The 21,309-nt window shown below is 43.9% G+C and overlaps 1 protein-coding gene across 1 annotated transcript in view; it reads left to right on the plus strand.

Annotated features, from left to right (window-relative positions):
- Nucleotides 1-21,309, plus strand: part of C6H11orf49 (chromosome 6 C11orf49 homolog) — a 144,609-nt gene that overhangs the window by 16,583 nt on the left and 106,717 nt on the right. Inside the window, exon 2 of the mRNA XM_007054298.4 lies at nucleotides 4,611-4,713. Coding sequence (XP_007054360.2) covers nucleotides 4,611-4,713 — 103 coding nt within the window. The remainder of the gene's footprint in view (nucleotides 1-4,610; nucleotides 4,714-21,309) is intronic.

A 21,309-nucleotide genomic window follows, 5' to 3' on the forward strand; every position in this document is an offset into this window, starting at 1 on the left:
CCCAGCCTTAACAGGGATTTACCTACGGTGGGAAACCTTTGTTTGATCCCCAACCCTCTACAGAGGAAAAGTACCAGCAGTGTCCAAGGTGGTATTTTGTATCCGGTGATCTTATCACCTGACCTGGAGTGTCACAGCTACATCTCTTAGGAAGGAGAGAGACTAGTATCTTCACAGTCTTATAGTTTTTTCCTAATGGCCTATCAAGGCTGTGATGGCCAGTTATCTGGTGGGTGTCTCCCAAATACTCACACAGTTATAATTGTTACATAGTTGATATTCACAACTTTAAATACAAAAATGATATATTCATACAAATTGGATAATCACATTCGGTAATTCATAACCTTTCCAATGATACCTTACAAGACCCATCTTATATAAAATATATCTTAGGCCGTATTCATATCATAATCCTATTTCTGTGAAGACTATGGGGTGTAACATCACAATATGTTTCTAGCCCTTGTGATTGCCGAGAGAACCTTGAATATGAGGGCAGTGTAAATTGATGCAGTATTACCTGTCTGATTTTTCAAAGAGCCTGAAACAACAGTCCTAAGAGGTGTGAACTGTCCCATTCATCTCAAACAGGGCCTCATGGGACTCCATAATCCTGTGCTTGTAGAAACTGGTGAACCTTCAAGATGGAAAATTCAGCATTTTTACCATGGAAATCACTATTTTGCTACTTCCAGGAACCTGGCATTTTGTTTTATCTCCCTGTCCTGCTAGGACCTGCTTACAATTGCATCTTGCTCTCCAGTTTTCCCCCCTCAAGAAGGAGTTAATTGGATTACAGTGCAAGCACCCCACATTGTTCTGTGCAGCCAGGCAGCAGCAGGTCAGGGAGCCAGAGCTAGAGTCCAGTTTGCAGCCAGAAAGCTGTGGGAACTGGTAGCATAGGCTGGTGAGCTGGGTAACCTGGAAAAAAGCACAGCAGCTGGGGTGTGAGGGAGATGAATCTCAAAAACAGACCACAAGCACCCTCCATCCCCTTCCCTGGCACACGTGGGGAGAAGAAGGTGCTGTGCTAGGGCACTTAGACAATATTCTTGGAGTCAAATCGCCTGAAGAGCGTAGCAAAAAATCTCCTCTCCAGAAAGAACCGTTGATTAATTTTATGTCCGAGACTGTTTTCAGCATTGAGCCATTTGTAGCTCTGTGTGTTTGTGAGGAGATGGGGAATGGGAGGCAATTTAGTGTATCATCATGAAACAACTTTCACCTGGAATTTAAAAGTTGTTGCCATATACTCTAGGGCTTCTTGCTATGGAACTTGGTCTCATTGCACCATGGAGTATAAGGGGCCCTGATAATATCTACAAATCTCATGAGGGTTTAGGTGTGGGCGGTGGGAATTAACTAATATTTGTGTGGTACTCTGACAAGGGAAAATGTGATAGTGTCTGAGAAGATGGTCTCTGAGCATAGCATGAGCCACATACTGAAGAGGGAGGAGTGGGATGGGATAGAATGAAAAACAGTCTTTCCCAGTTGCTGTTATCTTAAGAGTGTGACTGAGCTGCACGGACTCATTCCTCCCTCAGGGGACGCAGGTGCGCAGAGTTATTTTCTTTAATCACTCACATAAATTAAAATGTGTTCCTTTGCATTAAAATAATTAAAGTTACGCCCTGTATCTTTTATTGTCAGATAAGATCTTTGAACCTTTGGCTTACCATCTTGCTATCAGCTGCAAGGTATTTTTCAGGGTATGCTTAACCCATTCTGCCATTGTAATGAATGTGAAAAGTATTATAGGCAGAGAAATCCCCTGACAGCAGTTAGTGCTAGTGTGAACTTTTAATCATTGTGCCCATTCGGGATGTTTTCCAGGCCTCTTTTGAGCTCCACCTACCCCACACCAAGATGAAATGTACCGAGTACGGATGGGGCATGAATTTGGGTTTAAGTGGCTTGCAGAACTCTGATTGCTGGTAAAGGAGTGATGCCATTGAGTCTGGAATAGTCTGCAGTGTTCTGTCTGGAAACTCCATCTTGCTATCGTTTCGCTAGAAGGAAGACGGCTGCAATGGGGCCCTGAGAGTGATGAAGGGAAAAATGGGAACTGTCATTGGGACAATCCCAAGGATATTGGGGATACTAAAATGCTTTCCCCAAACTGCTTGTGTGATGCCCTCAAACAATGAAAGACTTAGTATTGGGGTGAGGGGAGAAAACCACCTAGTAAGCCTCCTGCTTGGAAGCTGCAGGGTGCTAGAGTTCCAGTAGGGAGGAAATGGGTCTCTGAGGGTAGTGGTAGCAAAATAGCATCATGGTAAAGAGCAAGCACAGCATCTGCCATCCCTACCCTGAGGATATTTTCCTGCTCTTTTCAGGACAGGCTGCTACTTGCAGTAGTTCTATAATGTACTTGTTTGGGACAGGGGTGTATGCACTGGGAACAGGGTTCGTGTGCACTTTAGGTTGGGAATGGTTCTCTTTTGTTTGTTGTGGTTTGTCTCCTTTGTTGTGGTTTGTCTCCTGATTGTTGAACTCCTGGATTTGGCAACCCTTCCTCTTGCTAGGTGGAGCATCAGCCCAGACTTTTTGCTGCTTTGATTCATTTCAAGCCAACATCAAAGAGGCCACACTATTTCCTTTTGGTATCTGCACTGCCTGTGCTCTCCCTGCCCTTTTGTGGAAGCAGTGAGATGATTAATGTATTGTACCAAGTTGTCCCTGCCCCCAGTGCTTATCACAAACAAGTAGCATTCTTTTGTTAGATAATGACAGATCCCGCACTCCTGTCAAGCTGTGTAGATATCACCCAGCGCTGCACCCAATTCCCTACCTGCCATCCTGAAAACATCCCTTTTGGTGCTTTCAGGAGGACAGAAGTGCTTTGATTTGTGTCTTCCAGAAAATGTTTTCTACAGACCAGCATTTAAAACAATGCACAGTCCCTGAAAGGTGAGGTGGGAGGACCTTGGTAAGGTCTGCAGCAACCCTACTAGACTCCTACCAGTATGGTATTCATAATCTGTGTAAGGAAGGTTGTTGCAATACAGGGCAGAGAAGAGGAATTCAGGGCTTCTAGAGGGTCCCTACCAGGCATTTCATGTTGCATGGTTTCAAAACTGGCGGTGCTGCAACCCTCATCTGCCCCCTTCATCTCCAAAACCTAGAAAGATTAAAGAAGGACCACCAGTACATAAACGAGTAACTCTGTGTAGCCAGAGGGGAGAAGTAGCATTCAAGTCAGATATTTCACCAGTCATACTTATTCCCCTGAAGGAATTATGCGCTACTGTGTGTGCGCAGAATTCATGCCCCCGCTTATTTCTTTGCTTCCCCACAGAAAAATGACTTTCTGACAGGGAAGCAAAGGGAAGCTGCAGAAGCAGTCACACACCACTCCCTAGCTGCACGGTACATTGCTTCAGGCATCCGGAGCAGCCAGCAGAGAGGTAAATCGCTGCAGGGCTGCGGACACCCAGCCAGTGGCTCCTACACTGAACCAGGATCAGCTGCTAGTCCCAGCTGGGCTGGAGGCAGGCGAGGACGGGACTTCCCCATCCCCTGCAAGGAGTGGTTGGGCCTGTGTTAGACCCACCTCAAGAAGCCTCCCCCAGCTGCAGGAAGCTCAGCATCTTCCCCTGTTTCCTGCCCCCCACCGCTCTTCAGCTGCTCCCCCATCCACCCAACCCTCACACATCCAGACCTCCCATACCCAGACACCCCTGCCAAGCCTCACCCTGTACACCGAGAACCGCCCTAGCCCTCCATACCCAAACCCCACCCCATTGAACCTCAACCCCTTAATCTGGAGCCCCCTGCACCCAGACTGCCTCTGGACCCCTGCATCCAGACCATCCCCCCACTGAGTTCCCTGCACTCAGATCTCCACCCTACCAAGCCCCACTTCCCCAGCACTCAGACTCCCCCTGCTGAGACCCCAGCACCCAGACCCCTGTGCTGAGCCCCAATCACTTTCACCTGGAAGCGCCTGCAGAGTCCCATTGTCCCTGCACCTGGACCCCCCACCCCTCAATGAGCCTCTGTGCATCCAGATCCTCCCACACCTAGACCCCCCACTGAGCTGCCTGCACCCAGATTGTCCCACACAGAATCCTCTCACCCCACACCTGGATCCCCCCGCACTGAGCCCCTCCACACTTGGATTCTGCCTGGTTAAGTCTCCCTGCCCCACACTTGGTGCACTTGGCACAGAGGGGCAGAGCCCCAGGGTGTTTCTGGGGCAGGCCCAGGCCTTGTGCTGTGTCAGGGTTGAGTGTAGCCTCACCACTGAGTCCGTGTCCCGGCAGTAGAGAGGCTGCAGGGTGATCTCTCTCGTTTGTGGAGCCAGTGGCCTGTGCTCCACTGTCATGCTGGAGCCTCTGCATTTATTTACTGAAAAATAAAACTTGCAGAATCTCAAAATATTGTGTGCAGAATTTTTAATTTTTTTATGCAGAACTTTTACTTTTTTGGCACAATGCCCTCAGGAGTAATACTTAACAGAATGAGAACCTCTGCTTGTCTCTCTCTACGCAATGAAAACAAGTGCTAATAGTCAGGCAAGGATGAACACTAATAGCCTGGCCTGGCTCTGGGCTTTGCAAGCCCCTTGTATTCTAATCTCTCTCTTGCTCTTTTGTTTGTAGCTCAGAGACATGTCCTCACGTACATGGAGGATGCAGTGAGCCAGCTGCTGGAGAACAGAGAAGATATTAGTCAGTATGGCATTGCCAGATTCTTCACTGAATAGTAAGTATATCAGGAGTCTGCCAATAGGACCACCCTGGGGGAGGCTCTTGGAAGCAGGCAGGGTACATGGAGAATGGAACTGGATACATGCTGATTATGTTGTGGCAGTGAATATTGGAGTTGAGTAGGTTAGCCAAGGGCTGCCTGAGCATGTTTCAGAGACGTGCTTATTCAGGACAATGGGTCAAATTCAGACCTGATTTAAAAGAGGGGCAACTCCTGTGGGCTTCACCAGTTGTGCTTACTTATTCTGAGGCTGAATTTGGCCCAGATAGGGCTTCTATTCTCTGTTTTACTACTGTATCTGGGTCATCATATAATATCTATCTTTGATAGTAATTTATTTTTTTAATTCATGCTCTCATTCACAGACAGGGAAAAAGGGGAAGTCTCTAGTTGTACCAGCAGTACACTCTTTCCCATTGAAGACTGTAGTGGGACTGGGCAGATGTTCTGAAAGAAAATGGGTTGGGACAGAGAGAGGAAGGTTGCATCTTAATATCTTGAGACTGACTCTTGCTGAGCTGCCAAGCCAGGCTCCAGGCCCTCTTCTTTTTCATAGTCCCAAACAGAGCAGATGGGATATGGGACATATTGCAAGGTCTCTTTGTATAGTAGCTCTCTTTAGTAGATGGATCTGTGGTAAGAGGACTGGTTCCCTGTGATACCTCATCCCTCTGGTTCCCATCAGTGTCCTTGCTAATGTGCTCACTTTATCCTCCTCTCTCTGTGAATTATCCGTTTTGCTGTTCAGTCTTGTCCCAGCTATTCTTTTTGTTTTGTAAAAAGAAAAGGAGGACTTGTGGCACCTTAGAGATTAACAAATTTATTTGAGCATAAGCTTTCGTGAGCTACAGCTCACTTCATCAGATGCATAAATTTGTTAGTCTCTAAGGTGCCACAAGTCCTCCTTTTCTTTTTGCGGATACAGACTAACATGGCTGCTACTCTGAAACCCCTTTGTTTTGTGTCTGTGATGGGGAATACAAACCCCACTCTGGGCAGCCAGGGGTTAAGGAACTGCTCTGGGCTCAGACAGCCCCAGCCTGCCATATCTGTAGGAAATGCTCTAACTGGAGGAGGAGTTAAAAGGCAGGGGAGCAGCTCATTTGGTGGCAGACCAGGGAAGAGAGTAGACCTGCAAGCCCAGCATAGGAGAGCTGTGAGGGAAAGGCAGAATCTCTCCCGAAGACAACTGCCCAAAGGTCCCTCCCTGAGGGAGGGGATGACTTGCTACAGAGACAGCCTGAGAGGGAAGCAGTCCCCCCTCCCTCTCATATGGACTCAGAGTTTTGTTAATTCCTCTTTACTTTGTTTGGACTACCCCGGCAGGGGAAATCCCTAGGTCTGAGCTGGCCCAGGAGGGTGGGCCGTAGTTCAGAAGGAGGCAGTTGCTGCCTGAGAGAGGAAGAGAGCTACCATAGTACATGCTACCTCCAGAAGGTGCCTTGTGATGAGAGAATGCCCTTCGTGCCGCCTTAACCCAGACAACGACTTTGGGACAGTTGCAGGGGGGTGATAGGAAGTGGCCCAGGGAGAGCAGCCTTAAGCAGCCCCTGGCTCAGATCACTGATAGCCCTCAAAGGGCTGTGGGTTGGAGCCTCATGGAGTGGGCTTGGGCTCGGGCTCTCCTACCAACATCCTCCCTGCAGGTCACGGGCATAACCCCTGACCACTAGGCAAAGCTACCAACCAACCTCCAAGCGAGGACCATCACAGTCTGGTTCTTGTAAAGCTCCCTTTATTTGCTTGGCATGCTGTTGCCTGGCTCTTCCAGACCCAATAACCATTATATATGGCTCAGCGTAGCCACAATGCTGATGATCACTGATCTCAAGAGACCCCAGAAACCCAGATTAGGAGGAAGAAGGCGAGGGGCTGCACCAAAATCTCTGCATTTGTAGAACATTCACCTTTCAAACATAACAGCTTTATTCTGTAGAGAACCTTTTGTACAAACTGTCTCGGAACATACATCCCACAGCAACACAATACAAATGTGGGTTTGATTCATTGGGATGCCTCCTTGTAGTATAGGCTGATGTGTTCTGGTGGTATAGATCACTGCTAACTGTGTTCTGATTGGCTAGACAGCAGTTACAAGCTTCCCTGTTTTGGCCAAGATCAATGTCAATTCAGAAACCTCAACCAAAATCACATAATTGATTTGGACAGCAGAGCTCCTCTGTCTCAGACATTGTCCAATACCAGATGCCTCAGATAGAAATGTAAAATACATGGTGGATTATTCTAAAATAACCTGCCTGTAGGGTAAATTTATTTCTAACACATATCATCTTGTAGTTGATTTATGCTCTGAAGCATATGGAGTTATATCGCTTTATAAAATTATCTTTCGTAACATAACTGTGGATGGTCTCCTTATCCATGTAGCGGCCAGCCCTCTTTTGGAATTGTATTTAGCTTATAGTTTCAGTGATATATAATGGCAGTGAGTTCTGCAGGTAGATTATACACTCACTGCAATCATCCTACTAGTAATTACTGTATTTATAAAGCACCCTACCCAGGTGGCCTTCATATAAAAACATATACAATTCAATAAAAACATAGGTGATCCTTAAAAGTCCAGCCTCTTAAAAATTGAAGTAAAACTGAGATGTAGCAAAATGCAAGATTAAAGGGGACAAAGAGATATGCATGGAAGATAGTATGTGTCATGTTGATTCCATATTTATAAAGACACCTAGGAAAGAAGATTTCAAGATATTTTTAAAAGTAGTGTGGGGAAGAGAATAAGAAATGTCTGGAGGAGGGATTTACAGCCTCAGTTAATGTCTGATTTCTTGCTGACCAAAGATGTTATGGTGGAATCCCTAAAAGAGAGCTGGTACCAGAGCACAGACCTTCTTCAAGGTGAAGTTCAACAAGGACATCTTGTATGTGTTGTGGTCCTCACCCTTCTGGGTTTTAACAAACAAGTGGTGCCAGCCTCTTCTCCCTCTGTCACATTATGGGAAAAGACGGTGGGTTTTGGGTTTAAAAATCAAGCAAAATTAATGCAAATACAATTCCAGGGGGCATTACAAGTTCTGGCATTGTGCTCAGTACTGTAGAAAATAAAAAAGACATGAACCCCGAATTCAAGTTGTCTGTCTTGATTCGAAAATGGAAAATGAATTTTTATCTTATTTGTGTATTGTGATGTTTTGTAGAAATTGATTTCTCCAAGGGAGGGAGAAAGAGAAATTAAAATCCATTGTTAGGTGCTGTCGTTGGATTCAGACTAGTACATAGTGGGAGGTGATGGGGGGGAACCTTTGCTTGCTTTGACAGGAGCTCCAGCAACTCCTTCATTGGTGGTAAGTCTTTAGTGGCTAGTTGAAGGCCTCTTACTTGCAGATTGACTGACAGAAAGCAATGAAAATTTGAGCCACTGGCCTTTTTGCTGGGGGTGTGGGTAGGTTGTGCTTAGATGTCTGAAGGACACTTTTTTCCTTCTCCAGGGCTTAATCTTGATTCTGAATCTTGATTTGGTGAAAGGGGTTAACGATTCCTCCCCTCCCCCCAGGTTTAACTCTAAAAATAGTCCCTCTGTATGAACAGCCAGTGTCAAGAATACAGGGTGCCTATAACACAATCATGGGTACTTCTTTGTCCTGAGCAAGTTGCTGTGACGGAAGTGTGGTGCTTCCTGTTGATACCCAAGGTTGTGAGGCACCTCATCACCACCTGCCCTTAGCGTGAAGAAGGGCCCTTGTCTGTTCCTGCCATCTGTCGGCTCCCTGAATTTACTGGTTACTTGCAACACAAGCACTTCCCTCTATGCCTCTGCAGGTCCCACTTTCTCTTTACTGGTTAGCAATAGGCACACTCCAACCCCTGAGTTCTCTGAATTTCCCACTGCAGTGTCCAGACCCTGATCACTGGACACACACAGTCACCAGACCCGCTAATCCCAAAGGAACAATACACCACAGCTTACCAGTTACACCATAGAACATAGCTCCAATTAACACACAGCCCTTAGATTTGTTTATAGAGAGAACAAGTATAAATTTAACAAAGAACAGAGATTCAAATCATAGAAAGCAAGAATATTGGAAACAAAAGGTTACATATAAAATGAAATCACAGCATGCATACTAGAGGCTAATCTTAACTATCAAGACACCCCTTGTCTCATTAAGTTTAGCTCACCCAAGCCTGGCTGTGATCTTTTTTTCATGATGCATACAGTGGAAAATACAGTAGGAAGATATATATATATATATATATACACACACACACACACAGAACATGAAAAAATGGGGGTTGCCATACCAACTCTAACGAGACTAATTGATTAAGCTGGGCTATTATCAGCAGGAAGAAAAAAAAGCTTTTGTAGTCATAATCAGGATTTCATTTCAAAACAGTTGACAAGAAGGTGTGAGTAACAGTAGGGGGAAAATTAGCCTGGGGTAATAGTTTTTAGTTTGTGTAATGACTCATCGACTCCCAGTCTTTATTCAGGCCTAATTTAATGATGTCCAGTTTGCAAATTAATTTCAACTCTGCAATTTCTCGTTGGAGTCTGTTTTGGAAGGTTTTTGTTGTTGAATAATTGCGACTTTTAGGTCTGTAATTGAGTGTCCAGGGAGGTTGAAGTGTTCTCCAACTGGTTTTTGAATGTTATAATTCTTGACGTCTGATTTGTGTCCATTTATTCTTTTGTGTAGAGACTGTCCAGTTTGGCCAATGTACGTGGCAGAGGGGCGTTGTTGGCACATGATGGCATATATCACATGGGTAGATGTGCAGGTGAACGAGCCTCTGATAGTGTGGCTGATGTGATGCATCTGATGAAGTGGGCTTTAGCCCATGAAAGCTTATGCTCAAATAAATTTGTTAGTCTCTAAGGTGCCATAGGTGGTACTCATTGTTTTTGGTGATACAGACTAACACAGCTACCACTCTGAAACCTTTTTTCATGATGCAAACACAATGTCAGTTCACTTCCTAGGTGGAAGACCTTGGGTGTCTCCATGCCTTCTCCTGGTATATCAGACTACTTCTTGGATCTTAGTCATGAATTAGACATCCTCCTGCTGTGTGTTCCTTCCTTCCTGTAGATTTTGTGATCTCCTCGACTTCACAATCTTGATTAGCTGGTGATTCTATATGCAAATAGATTTCCACTGTAAGACACACAACGGTCAGCCAGGGAGATAAGTGCCTCCTATCCCTTGTCTGGACAGAATCTGTTTATCACCTTTTGGTGACTTGTCTTACATACTTTAAGAACACAGTTTGTAGTGTACACACACACACATCCTTACATATTATCTGTAGAAACATTTCACAATGGTTCTGATAATCCATGTGACACAGGCTTTCAGTAGAGACCTTACGTAACACTCTTTGGCAACGTAGTATGTAACTACCAGACCCAGGAGATCCCTGTAATCCTTCTGCATGCCTGTGCCCTCTGTTAGTTGGCATCAAGAGGTCCTTGGATCACAAGTAATCCCCTGCTAAGAGGGGATTGCATGATTGGATCCATGTCATAAAGTTATTGGGACAAATGAAGGTGCAGATTGTGCAAATGATACAGGTCGGAGACACCATACTGTTTCTGATGCATATGGCTTTCTTTGAAAAGTGATGTTCAGATTGTTAACCTTCCTTATCAACTCTGAACAAGTTCTCTCAATAAGCAAGGACTTGAAGGAACAGAGAGAGAGTAAGACTATGACCTCCGCCTATCAACCAGACTTCTGTTTTGTTAGGGTTGAGAGTGAGGAGGCTATGACACATTCTGCTGGCATTATCCAGGCACTCTTCCAGAGCAGATTTGGTTTGCATCTCCTTTCAAGTTCACTCCTCGGGGCCTTTTTAAACTTCTGGTCATCAGTAACTTAAAAATTGAATGACGATGAAAGAACCCCTCCCTACCTCTTTGAAACTGCTCTTAGAATGTTTCTATACAGTATTTCTTCATGTTAGATCCTGCTGCCCAGCCCCTCTCATCTCCTCCCATTCTGCTCTTGGCCCACCCTGGCCTACGGTACTCTTTTGGTTCTTGGTATTTTCAAACAAATCTGATTTGTGCCTGTAAATGTGAAGCCACTGTAGAACATGAGTGTTTGCCAGTGTGTGCAGCTTTGTAAGATTGAGATGCCCTGAGCTGAGTTCATGTTTCCCTGACACATCTGAAAAGGGGATATGAAATACCAGAGGGCTTTTGTGTTCATGTTGAATACTCCATAGAGCTGCTGACTATTTCCATAGGACAGGAAGAAGTTATCAGATGCTTCTGTCCCTTTTTTCTCTGGTAATTAAAGTAGAACTTGCCATTGTTGTTGTCTTATCCTAAGGCTGGAGAGGCCGCAAACCACACTCAGTGCCCCAGTATCAGAACAGAAATAGACTAAGAAGTAATTCTGATAGTTGTGAAAGCGCTCAGTGTAGGATATATGAAATGTGGGAGATTGCTCCTTTAAAGCGGAGAATAATTGACCAGAAGGAGGGACCTAGATATTAGCAGAGTAGTGAGCTGCCTATCATTGGAAAATAACTTATTCTGGTTTTCCAATCTCACCTGCTTCCCCTGCCCTCTGGAATCTCTCATACAGGCAAGGTCAGGTTGTGCCCAGTGGTTTACGGTTAGCGTATGTCTACATTGAAATTGGGAGGTGTGTTTGCAGCATGTGTAGACATACCCAAGCTCATTTAGATCTAGCTAGACCAAAGCTATCTTGAGCAACAATAGTGGAGCTGAGGCAGCATGGGTGGGGGGCATGGGCTAGCCATGCCTGCCCAGGATCCTGAGTAAATACTCAAGTGGGCACTGCCTGTACTGCCCACTGTTGTTGTTACTCAAACTAGCTTTGAACGAGATCAAAGCTAGTTCAGGTATATCTATGTGCTGCAATCACACTCCCAGTTGTGGAATAGACCAGTATTCGGCAACCTTTGGCACACAGCCTGCCAGGGAAAGCCCCTGGCAGGCTGGGACAGTTTGTTTACCTGCCACGTCTGCAGGTTCAGCTGATGACAGCTCCCACTGGGTGTGGTTCACCGTCCCAGGCCAATGGGGGCTGCGGGAAGCGACGGCCAGCACATCCCTCAGCCCGCACCGCTTACCACAGCCCCATTGGCTTTGAGGGGTGAACTGCGGCCAGTGGGAGCTGCCATTGGGAAATCTTCAGGGCACTGATGATCCACCAGACTTTAGGTGGGAAAGAGAAACCCTCAGAGCTGAACAGTCCAATTGCTGTCATAATTAAAACTATTTAGCGAGATTGGAAGCTTTGTTTTAAATTTTGGTTCACATTTTCAGGGGTTGATGAGGCTCTTGAATTTCTCCCACATGATCTATGCCAGGGAGCCCCAAAGCATACATGCCCAGTTTTTCCTTCTCTCTCACTCAAATATAATCTCCAACTATTGCAAAGATGACAATATTCACTCAGCTCCTCAAACACCCACCAGGTCCCTGCATCTCTTCTGCTCTAGTGAGGAAATGACAGGGTTATGACATGTGGACTGCCTGGCTGCAGTGAGCCATGTGACAGATGTGAAATTACTGCTGTCACCAACTTGGCTGTGAAACAAGCCTTTTGGCTAGAAATCTCCACTGGGACTGTGTGCTGCTGATTCTTGACAGGTCTGCTGCTGTGTTAGCTGTGGTTCCCTGCTCCCTAAGGGCACTGCTGGCTGGAAGGAATCTGCCACTCCTTCACTCTCCAGTTATCTGTGGAAAGAGGCTGATACAGTCACATGAAGACAGGCAGTTCTGCTCCTGTGTTTAAGGTGTCAGAGTAATGGTGGATTGCAGCACATGTGAATAAGCCACTCAGAGAGAGAGAGAGAGAGGATCTAACCCAGCCCTTTGAAAATCTTGCCACAGAGCATGGTAGAGAAGGGGTTGCCGTCTCTGCAGTGTACTCATGTTACTTCCAACGGTTCCAATGGAGAGAAGGCTTGCAGTGGAATGGGAAGGTCACTGTATCTTTGTCTTGCTTAAAGATGGGGGACAATTTGCTTCCTTCAGAAACTGAATTTCAGTTCACCACCTCTGCTTTTTGAAAACATTTTTCCTAGTGAAGGTTTATACAAATGTTGACGGAAATGGATTTGGGACTTGCAGCTCAGATTCACTTTGTGACAAAACTAAACTAGTTTCAGGCACAAGGAGTGGATTTGCTGTCTGAATGGAGACCCATATGCTATAGAATAGTTTGATAGCAGCAACTTCCACATCCCACATACAGGGTGATGGAACCCTCATTTAACTTTTGTGTTGCTTCCTCCTTAGCAGCATCCCAGTAAGTACTGGACTATTAAACTAGGTAAATACGCTGTCCTTTTCTATGGCAGGTTGCTTTATGTTCATTGGAATAACACACAGCAATTTTCCAGTACAGATTTTATGTTCTCCAAAATATATTTACAAAATATTGGAAAATGGGGCTGGTACTTCCCACTTATTTGCAGATTTTATATGTGAACAAACATCCAGATGAATCCAGCTATGTGTAATCAAATAAATCAAAAAAGAGAAATTATTCTGACTTGTTGACTGGGAGTGCTAGATTCTCAAGTGTCATTGTCCAAAAACTAAGGTTAGTTCTCCAGATCTGTCTATGACCCCTCATTTATTAACTTGTGCTTTCTATGTAAAGATAACTGCTGAAAGGTCTGTGCACATGCACTCTGTCTCTCATGTTGTTTTTCTTCTCAGAGAGAGACTCACTGCAAATAAACCTTCTTTTCTGCATGCATTTATTTCATCATCTGCATTATTTGTGGAGTCACATCAGGTATGTGAGGCCTGCTACTGGTATCATGTAACTCAGTACAGGCTGCTGTTGGTTGGGTGCTTAGTGACTCTACCTGCTGAGTGGTGGGGGATATGCCAGATACCCACTGGAAAGAAAAGCAATATCCACAAAGGAGAAACTCCATCTGGCGCTGTTGTCTTGCAGCTAGTTCTTGGCTGAACAAAGGCAGGGGAAGAAAACCCTGAACCAAATTTGCTGCAGATAAGACATCAGGTGGCTGGCACTGCAACTCAGCTCTGCCCTCCAGCATTTCCTGGAGCTGTGCTGTTTCCAGAAGTCTTGGACTCCAAGCCTTTGGGCCTAATCAGTACCACAGAAGGGGATGTTCTGATCCTAAGAGAAGCCTCTACCTCCCTATTTTTTTCTGTCTAGGTGTACATGCCAAAAGTTTGGGTACAATGGTCACCTTCTTTGAACTTGCATGTTGGAATGTAAGGACAATATGCACTGGTATATTAAATGATCTAGAGGAGGTCAGTGACCTAGGAAGTCTGCCATTATTGACAGCTGGAGAAGCTTGCCATCAGTGTAACTGCTCTCTATCTGAAACCAGACTAGCTGACACAGGCTCCCTACACAAGATGCATTACACCTTTTTCTGGCATGAAAAGGGCAAACAAGACCCCAGTGAGAATTGGTTAGGTTCTGGAGTCAAAAATTTATTAGCACGGATGGTTGAATGTCCCCATGCGACATCAGAACATATCCTATCACAAGACTATCTACCACGGGCTGCTTTGCAATAATCATCAGAACATATGTCCCAAAGTTCTTCCATAGCTGAAGAAAAGGACTTGTTCTGTCAGCAACTCAAAAGGGTCATCAATAAGCTAGCACTGAGAGAAAACTCCATCTATGTGGAGATCTCAACAATAGAGCCAGCTCAGTTTGGTCACCAAGGAGTAGGAAAAATAATGAGAAGGGGCAAAGACTCCTGGAGCTCTGAACCCACCTAGGACTGTGCATTACCAACATCTGCTTCCAAGGTGGTCATCACCAGAAAGTTTCTTGGAGGCACCCCAAATGTGGATACAGGCACAACTGTATTTAATTGTCACCTGTAGAAAAAAACTAAAGAATGTTCTACATACTGTTTTCACAGTGCAGACTGTGACACAGACCATGTGCTTATATGCTGCACATAAGCCTTTCACTATGGAAATTCCATCATACCAAATAAAACTGTTGCCTATGCATTAACAGCAACAACACAAAAGACCAAGGAAGGTCTCTCCAATTCATTATGAATCTCTGGAAAGCTATGTCATTGATTTGTGTCTCCCCCATTGAAGGCAGATGCATCATGGAACATGCACAGAATGAATATCTACATACTGCAACCTTAGGTCTCGGTAAAAGCTCTGTACAAGATAGATGGGTTTGCAGCATACTCTGAAGAAATGCTTGCAGGTGTTGGTGGAGATATGCTGTGCATTTTGCTTCAAACATGAACCCCTCTCCTGATACGTGTGGTAACTGCAGATTGGCTAAGAGTGCATTGTCACAAACCTCAAATCAATGTGCTCAATCATATTGGCTCAATCTGTATGAGAAGGTGCAAACATCCATTGAGAATGGAGATCTAAGAGGTATGTATGATGAAATCAAGAAAGAAATAGATCCTTCAGTCAAGAAGGCTGTCCCACTCAAGTCACTTAATGGAAACATCATCATTGAAGAAGAAAACAGACACAACACTGGGTGGAACACTATTGCAAACTCTATTCATGTGAAAGCTCTGCTTCAGAAACAGTGGTAAATGCGAGTCCCCATGCTCCAGACTGTTGAAGAGCTTGATATAGAACTGCCTATAAATGAGCTTGAAAAGGCATCTGTCTCCCAAGCACCAGGAAAGACTACAGGAAAAGATGGAATTCCAGCTAAAGTACTGAAACAAAGGAGGACCGGTTGTGCTTAACCATCTGCATAATGGCTTGCTTGCTTGCTGAAGGGAAGGACGGGTACCAGAAGACATGAGGATGTCAACAGCATAACATATAAGAACAGAGACTATCAGAGTGATTGCAACAGCTACAGAGAAATCTCCATCCTCAATGTTCCTGGTAAGGCATTTGCATGGATCATTCTCAAAAGACTGCAAGTTCTTGCTGAATGTATATATCCAAAGAGTTAGTGTCACTTCTGTGCTGGTAGGTCAATGATTGACATAGTCTTTGCACTTAGTCAGTTTCTAGAAAAGTGTCAAGAATAAGGAAAACGTCTCTACATTGCCTTCATAGCTCTTATAAAGGTTTTGACCTGGTCATCAGGAAGGTCCTTTTCCACTTGCTAGAGAGAATCAGTTGCCCCCAAGTCTTCCTCAGTCTGATTCGATCCTTCAGTGATGGCATGAAGGCTACAGTCCAGTATGATGGTGATCAATCTGACAGCTTTGAAAACTATAGTGGTGTCCAACAGGGATGTGTTTTGGCACAAAAACACTTTGATATATTCTTCTCTTTATTGCTTTGTCATGCTTTCTCAAGTAGCAGCGAGAGTGTACGTCTCCATACAAGATCATGCATGTTCTGTTTATGTGGTCACTTCTCTGTAGTGACTTACTTCGGAGATGGACACAGTCAAACGTTTCATAGACTAACACCTTGTGTTCTTTTTTTAGATTTAAGTTGGATGTTTGTTTCATTACTGTCTTTGTGAATATCCTACTGGTCCTCAAGATCTGTGTATTGGAGGGTTCTTTCTCTGTCTTGCAATTTTGACTGTAGAGCTCTTCTTTCCTTCAATTTGTGATGTTGGAGAAGTGAAGGAGCTCTTGGGCCGTACATGGTGAACAGCAACTATCTCAGTTGTCCTCCCTCCACTGAACAAGTATAGTGAGGAACTCATCCTAATTCAAAGCAAAAAAAAAGACATTCCACATGAGGTCATTGCTCAGCAGCATACCTCCATACTGGCAGCTCATTCTGTGAAGCCATTTATCTCTGCTCATCTTCTGTACTAATGGAATGCATAGAAAAATAGGATGACCAGATAGCAAGTGTGAAAAATTGAGACAGTGGATGGGAGGGGGTAATAGGTGCCTATATAAAACAAAGCCCTGAATATTAGGACTGTCCCTATAAAACTGGGATATCTGGTCACCCTGTAGAAAAATCACATGGCAAAAAGGTAAATAGATATACATCCTTAACCAGACGTGGTGGGAATATTTTACAGCCTTCGACACACCATCTGTACTATGTGTAAAGCAATAATCTTCCCTTTGTACGCTCGTCGTGTTTCTTGGGCCTGCTATTTGTTGTTCGCTATTTCCAGCCTTTTGGCCCTTGCTGCTATCTGCAGCCTTTGGATCTCTAACTTGACCGGTCTGAGCTTTATGGCTGCCTCTCTGGAATAGGTACCAGGCTGGTTCTATAAGTCTGCACTTCCCTCGGTCTCAGGCCTATGGATGGATCATTCAGATCTTCTGACTGTTTGTCCCATGAGTTGAGATCTCATCCTATTCACATTTCTCTCTGCAGCATTCAAGCCATGAGCTGTACACAGTCTTTCTAAATATTGCCTGTTAAGTTTAGTTTGTCTTTAGTTTACTCATTCTGGTCTTCTTTTGTTCTGTTTCCCTTATCTGGAATGAACAGATAATAATAAACTGTAAACTTTTGCATTTTGTTTCCAACCTTCTCCCTTGTTAATCTCTCAGTATCTGGTATAAAAGTATCCAGGGTGTGACACTTCACACCCAAAATTGCTGGTTAGATGATCCTACCGACTAAGCCACTTCCCATGGATACCCAGGGTTGTAGGGCACATCACTACCACCTGCCCTTAGCATGAGAGCCTTGTCTGAGCCTGCCAGGGGTCAGCTTCCTGACATCACCAGCCAAAGGCAACACAAGCATTTGCCTCTCAGCCCACATGGGCTCTGCTGTTCCTCTGCAGGTTAGTAATAGGCACACTCCAACCCCTGAGTCCTTTGAGCATCTCCCTGGAGATCAACCCCTGATCCATTGGACGCTCACAGAACTACAGATCCTCTGTTCCCAAAGAAACAGTACAGGTTACCAGTTATAGGATAGAACATAGCTCCACTTAACACACAGCACTTAGGATTTGTCGATAGCAAGTATAAGTTTATTTAACAAAAAAAATATTCAACTGATAAGCAGGAATACTGGAAACAAAGGGTTAGATATAAAATCATAACACACATGCTAGAGCTTAAACTTAACTAATAGGACATTATGTCATAAGAGCAAAAACTGTCCCCAAATCCTTCCAGTATATTACAACCAAGCTTGATTGTGATCTTCCATTCCTGAAGCAAGCCCACTGACAGCTTACTTCCTAAGTGAGACACTAGGGTGACCCTTCGCAGCCCCTGATATATCAACACAATCCTTTGATCTTTCTTTACTCATAAACTGGACACCTTCCTGCTGTGTTCTTTCCTGTAGATTTTGCAGTCTTGTTAATTTCTTAATCTTGATTAGCTAGTGGTTTAGCATTCTGATGGGTATCCATTGTGAAGTACACAATACTCAGTTGCATATAACCAAACAGATAAGTGTCTCCTGCCTGTGTGAAAGGAACATGTTTTGTCACCTTCTGGTGACCGGTTTTAACTCACAGACCTTGAGAAAGTAATTTCTAGTCGAGGTGTATAACTCCCTTAAATATTATCCTTACATACATTTCACAATGATTATGATAACCAGTGTGTTACGGTCTCTCAGTAGACCTCATATGTCACCTTTTCGTGAATTAATATGCATAAAACTGATGCAGGAGTCCCTGTAAATGTGTATGCATCCCTGTGTTGTCTGCCAGTTTGCATCAAGAGGTTCCTGGGTCACATTCGCTCACATGCTGTATGGAGTGGATTCTCTACAGTTATCTGTATGTATGTTCTGAAGGACTTTGCCATTAAGCCACCAAAAGTATATTCAAATCAGCAGCACTACATATGAAAAAGTAGGAGCAACAGGTAATTTGATAGTTTTTTTTTTTTTAATCATATGTTTAGAATGGCTTTTGCGTGATTCTTTAGAACGTGTTTTATTGTTTTCTGGGAGGGAGACATTGTGGAACACATTGACAGGGTTTTTCTTTCTCTCCATAAAAAAAATTGTTGTCCAGAGCTGCGTGAGACCATTGTTGAATACCTCATGGCTGCTGTATTGGTCTATGCGTTCCCCTGCTTTCTTATGTTCTTAAAAAATGTTTTTAAAAAAGCATTTTGGGATATTGTAGAGTAGGGGATATGTTGGATTAAACCTGAGTCGGTTCTGCTGCGTCCAAACAGCAGCTCAGTTTGCTGACTTGTGAGGAGTGATTGGCCTTCGCTTCCAGCCATTCTAGGTTCTAGAGCTTGTGTTGTGTTGGAATAAAATATGGTTTGTTGAGGACAATTTCTCTCCTTACCCAGAAGGCTCCTCAAGAGATGCTGGCACAGTTTATGGGGTTTTCTTGGTTTTGTTCCTTTTAGAAGAAGTTTGACATTCATCCTTTAACTGCAGAATGTTGCTAAGTCATAGTATATTGATGGGAATACTTTTAACCGAGCAGCTAATAGGTCTGATCCCAATATGGATAGGACCAAAGAATTTGGAATCTCTTCAAAGTCTGGAAAACGTGGATGTGCTGAAGGTGCAACATCAGCAAATGTCTGCAAGAACCAGATATGACTTTTAAGACGACTAGGAAAATCTCAGGTGTTTAATTCCATGACTGTCTCCCCAACAACATGAATAGCAGGCTTCTGAAATGTCCTGTAATTCTGACTGACTTGTCTTGAAAATTATGATTTTTCACTTCGGTTTTGTATCATTCTTTAAACATGTTTCCTTGTCTAGTTCTTGGAAATCTGAAAACCCCAAAGAGCTGGAGGCTTTCTGCTTACAGTGCTCTGAAACCATAGCAAATCAGGAAGATGCCATCTTCTGTCTCCAACAATAATCGCTCATGATGCATGTGGCTGGAAGGAAACTTGATCAACCAATCCTGCTGTGTCTCCTTCTAAGTAGATGGGACAGACTGTAACCAGTTCACAACAGAAACCAGGAAGCAGTAGTGAGTTTAGAGCTTCTTACCTAAATAAATTTCTCCAAGTGCAGAGTTAGCATTAACATCAGCAATGAGGACTGTATCTGTACCAGGGAATTTTTGCAACGTTCAATTGACAATGGGAACACCAAGAGTTGATAAAGCCTTGTCTGTGATATGGCTCCTATCAGGGTAACTGGACAGGTGGTTGGTAGCACCCATAGTGCAAGCGTGGGAGCAACATGTTTGTCTGTACAGGGTCCTACCTTGTCTCATCATGGTTATTTGTATTGCAGTAGTGCCTTATGTCATCCAAATCATGGTGCAACCACGCTGGTATAGTTTTATGCTGATTAACAAGTGGTTAATTGTAAAACATAGCAATCCAGTCTTGAGCGCTCTGTCCCATGATCAGAGGACAAAGACAACTCAGTACAAGATGAGACTAAGCATACAGGTCACTGCTCTTGGGAATACACAGGTCATAGACTTGTAGGACTGGAAGGGACCTTGAGAGGTCTTCTAGTCCAGTCCTCTGTACTCAAGGCAGGGCTAAGTATTATCTAGACCATACCTGATAGGTGTTTCTCTAATCTTAAAAATCTCCAATGATGGAGATTCCACAACTTCCGTAAGAAATGTATTCCAGCGCTTAACTACCCTGACAGTTAAGAATGTTTTCCTAATGTCCAGCCAAAACCTTCCTTGCTGCAATTTAAGCCCATTGCTTCTAGTCCTATCCTCAGAGGTTAATAAAAACAATTTTTCTTCTTCCTCCTTGTAACAACCTTTTACATACTTGAAAACTGTTATCATGTCCCCTGCTTCAGTCCTCTCTTCTCCAGACTAACCAAACCCAATTTTTTTCAGTCTTCCCTCGTAGGTTGTTTTGTAGACCTTTAATCATTTTTGTTGTTCTTCTCTGGACTTTCTCCAATTTGTCCACATCTTTCCTGAAATGTGGCACCCAGAACTGGACACAATACTTTAGTTGAGGCCTAATCAGCGCGGAGTAGAGCAGAAAAATTACTACTTTTGTCTTGCTTACAACGCTCCTGTTAAAAATCCCAGAATGATGTTTGCTTTTTTTGCAACAGTGTTACACTGTTGATTCATATTTAGCTTGCAATCCACTATGACCCCCAGATCCCTTCCCACAGTACTCCTTCCTAGGCAGTCGTTTCCCATTCTGCATTTGTGCAATAGATTTGTTCCTTGCTAAGTGGAGTACTTTGCAGTTGTCCTTATTGAATTTCATTTTGTTTACTTCAGGCCATTTCTCCAGTTTGTCCAGATAATTTTGAATTTTAATCCTATCCTCCAAAGCACTTGCAACCCCTTCCAGATTCATATTGTTCGCAAATTTTATAAGTGTACTTTCTGTGCCATTATCTAAATCATTTATGAAGATATTGAACAGAACTGGACCCAGAACTGGTCCCTGTGGGACCCCACTTAATATCCCCTTCCAGCTCAGCTATGAACCACTGATAACTACTCTCTGGGAATGGTTTTCCAATCAATTCTGCACGCACTTCATCATAACTCCATCTAGGCTGTATTTCCCTAGTTTGTTTATGAGAAGGCATGCAAGACTGTATCAAAAGCCTTACTACAATGTAGATATATCACATCTACTGCTTTCCCCCCATCCACAAGACTTGTTACCTTGTCAAAGAAAGCTATTAGGTTGGTTTGACATGATTTGTTCTTGACAAATCCATGCTAACTGTTACTTATTACCTTATTATATTCTAGGTGTTTGCAAATTGATTGCTTAATTATTTGCTCCATTATCTTTCTG

This window comes from Chelonia mydas, chromosome 6 (assembly GCF_015237465.2).
Source record: "Chelonia mydas isolate rCheMyd1 chromosome 6, rCheMyd1.pri.v2, whole genome shotgun sequence".
Classification (NCBI taxonomy): Eukaryota; Metazoa; Chordata; order Testudines; family Cheloniidae; genus Chelonia; species Chelonia mydas.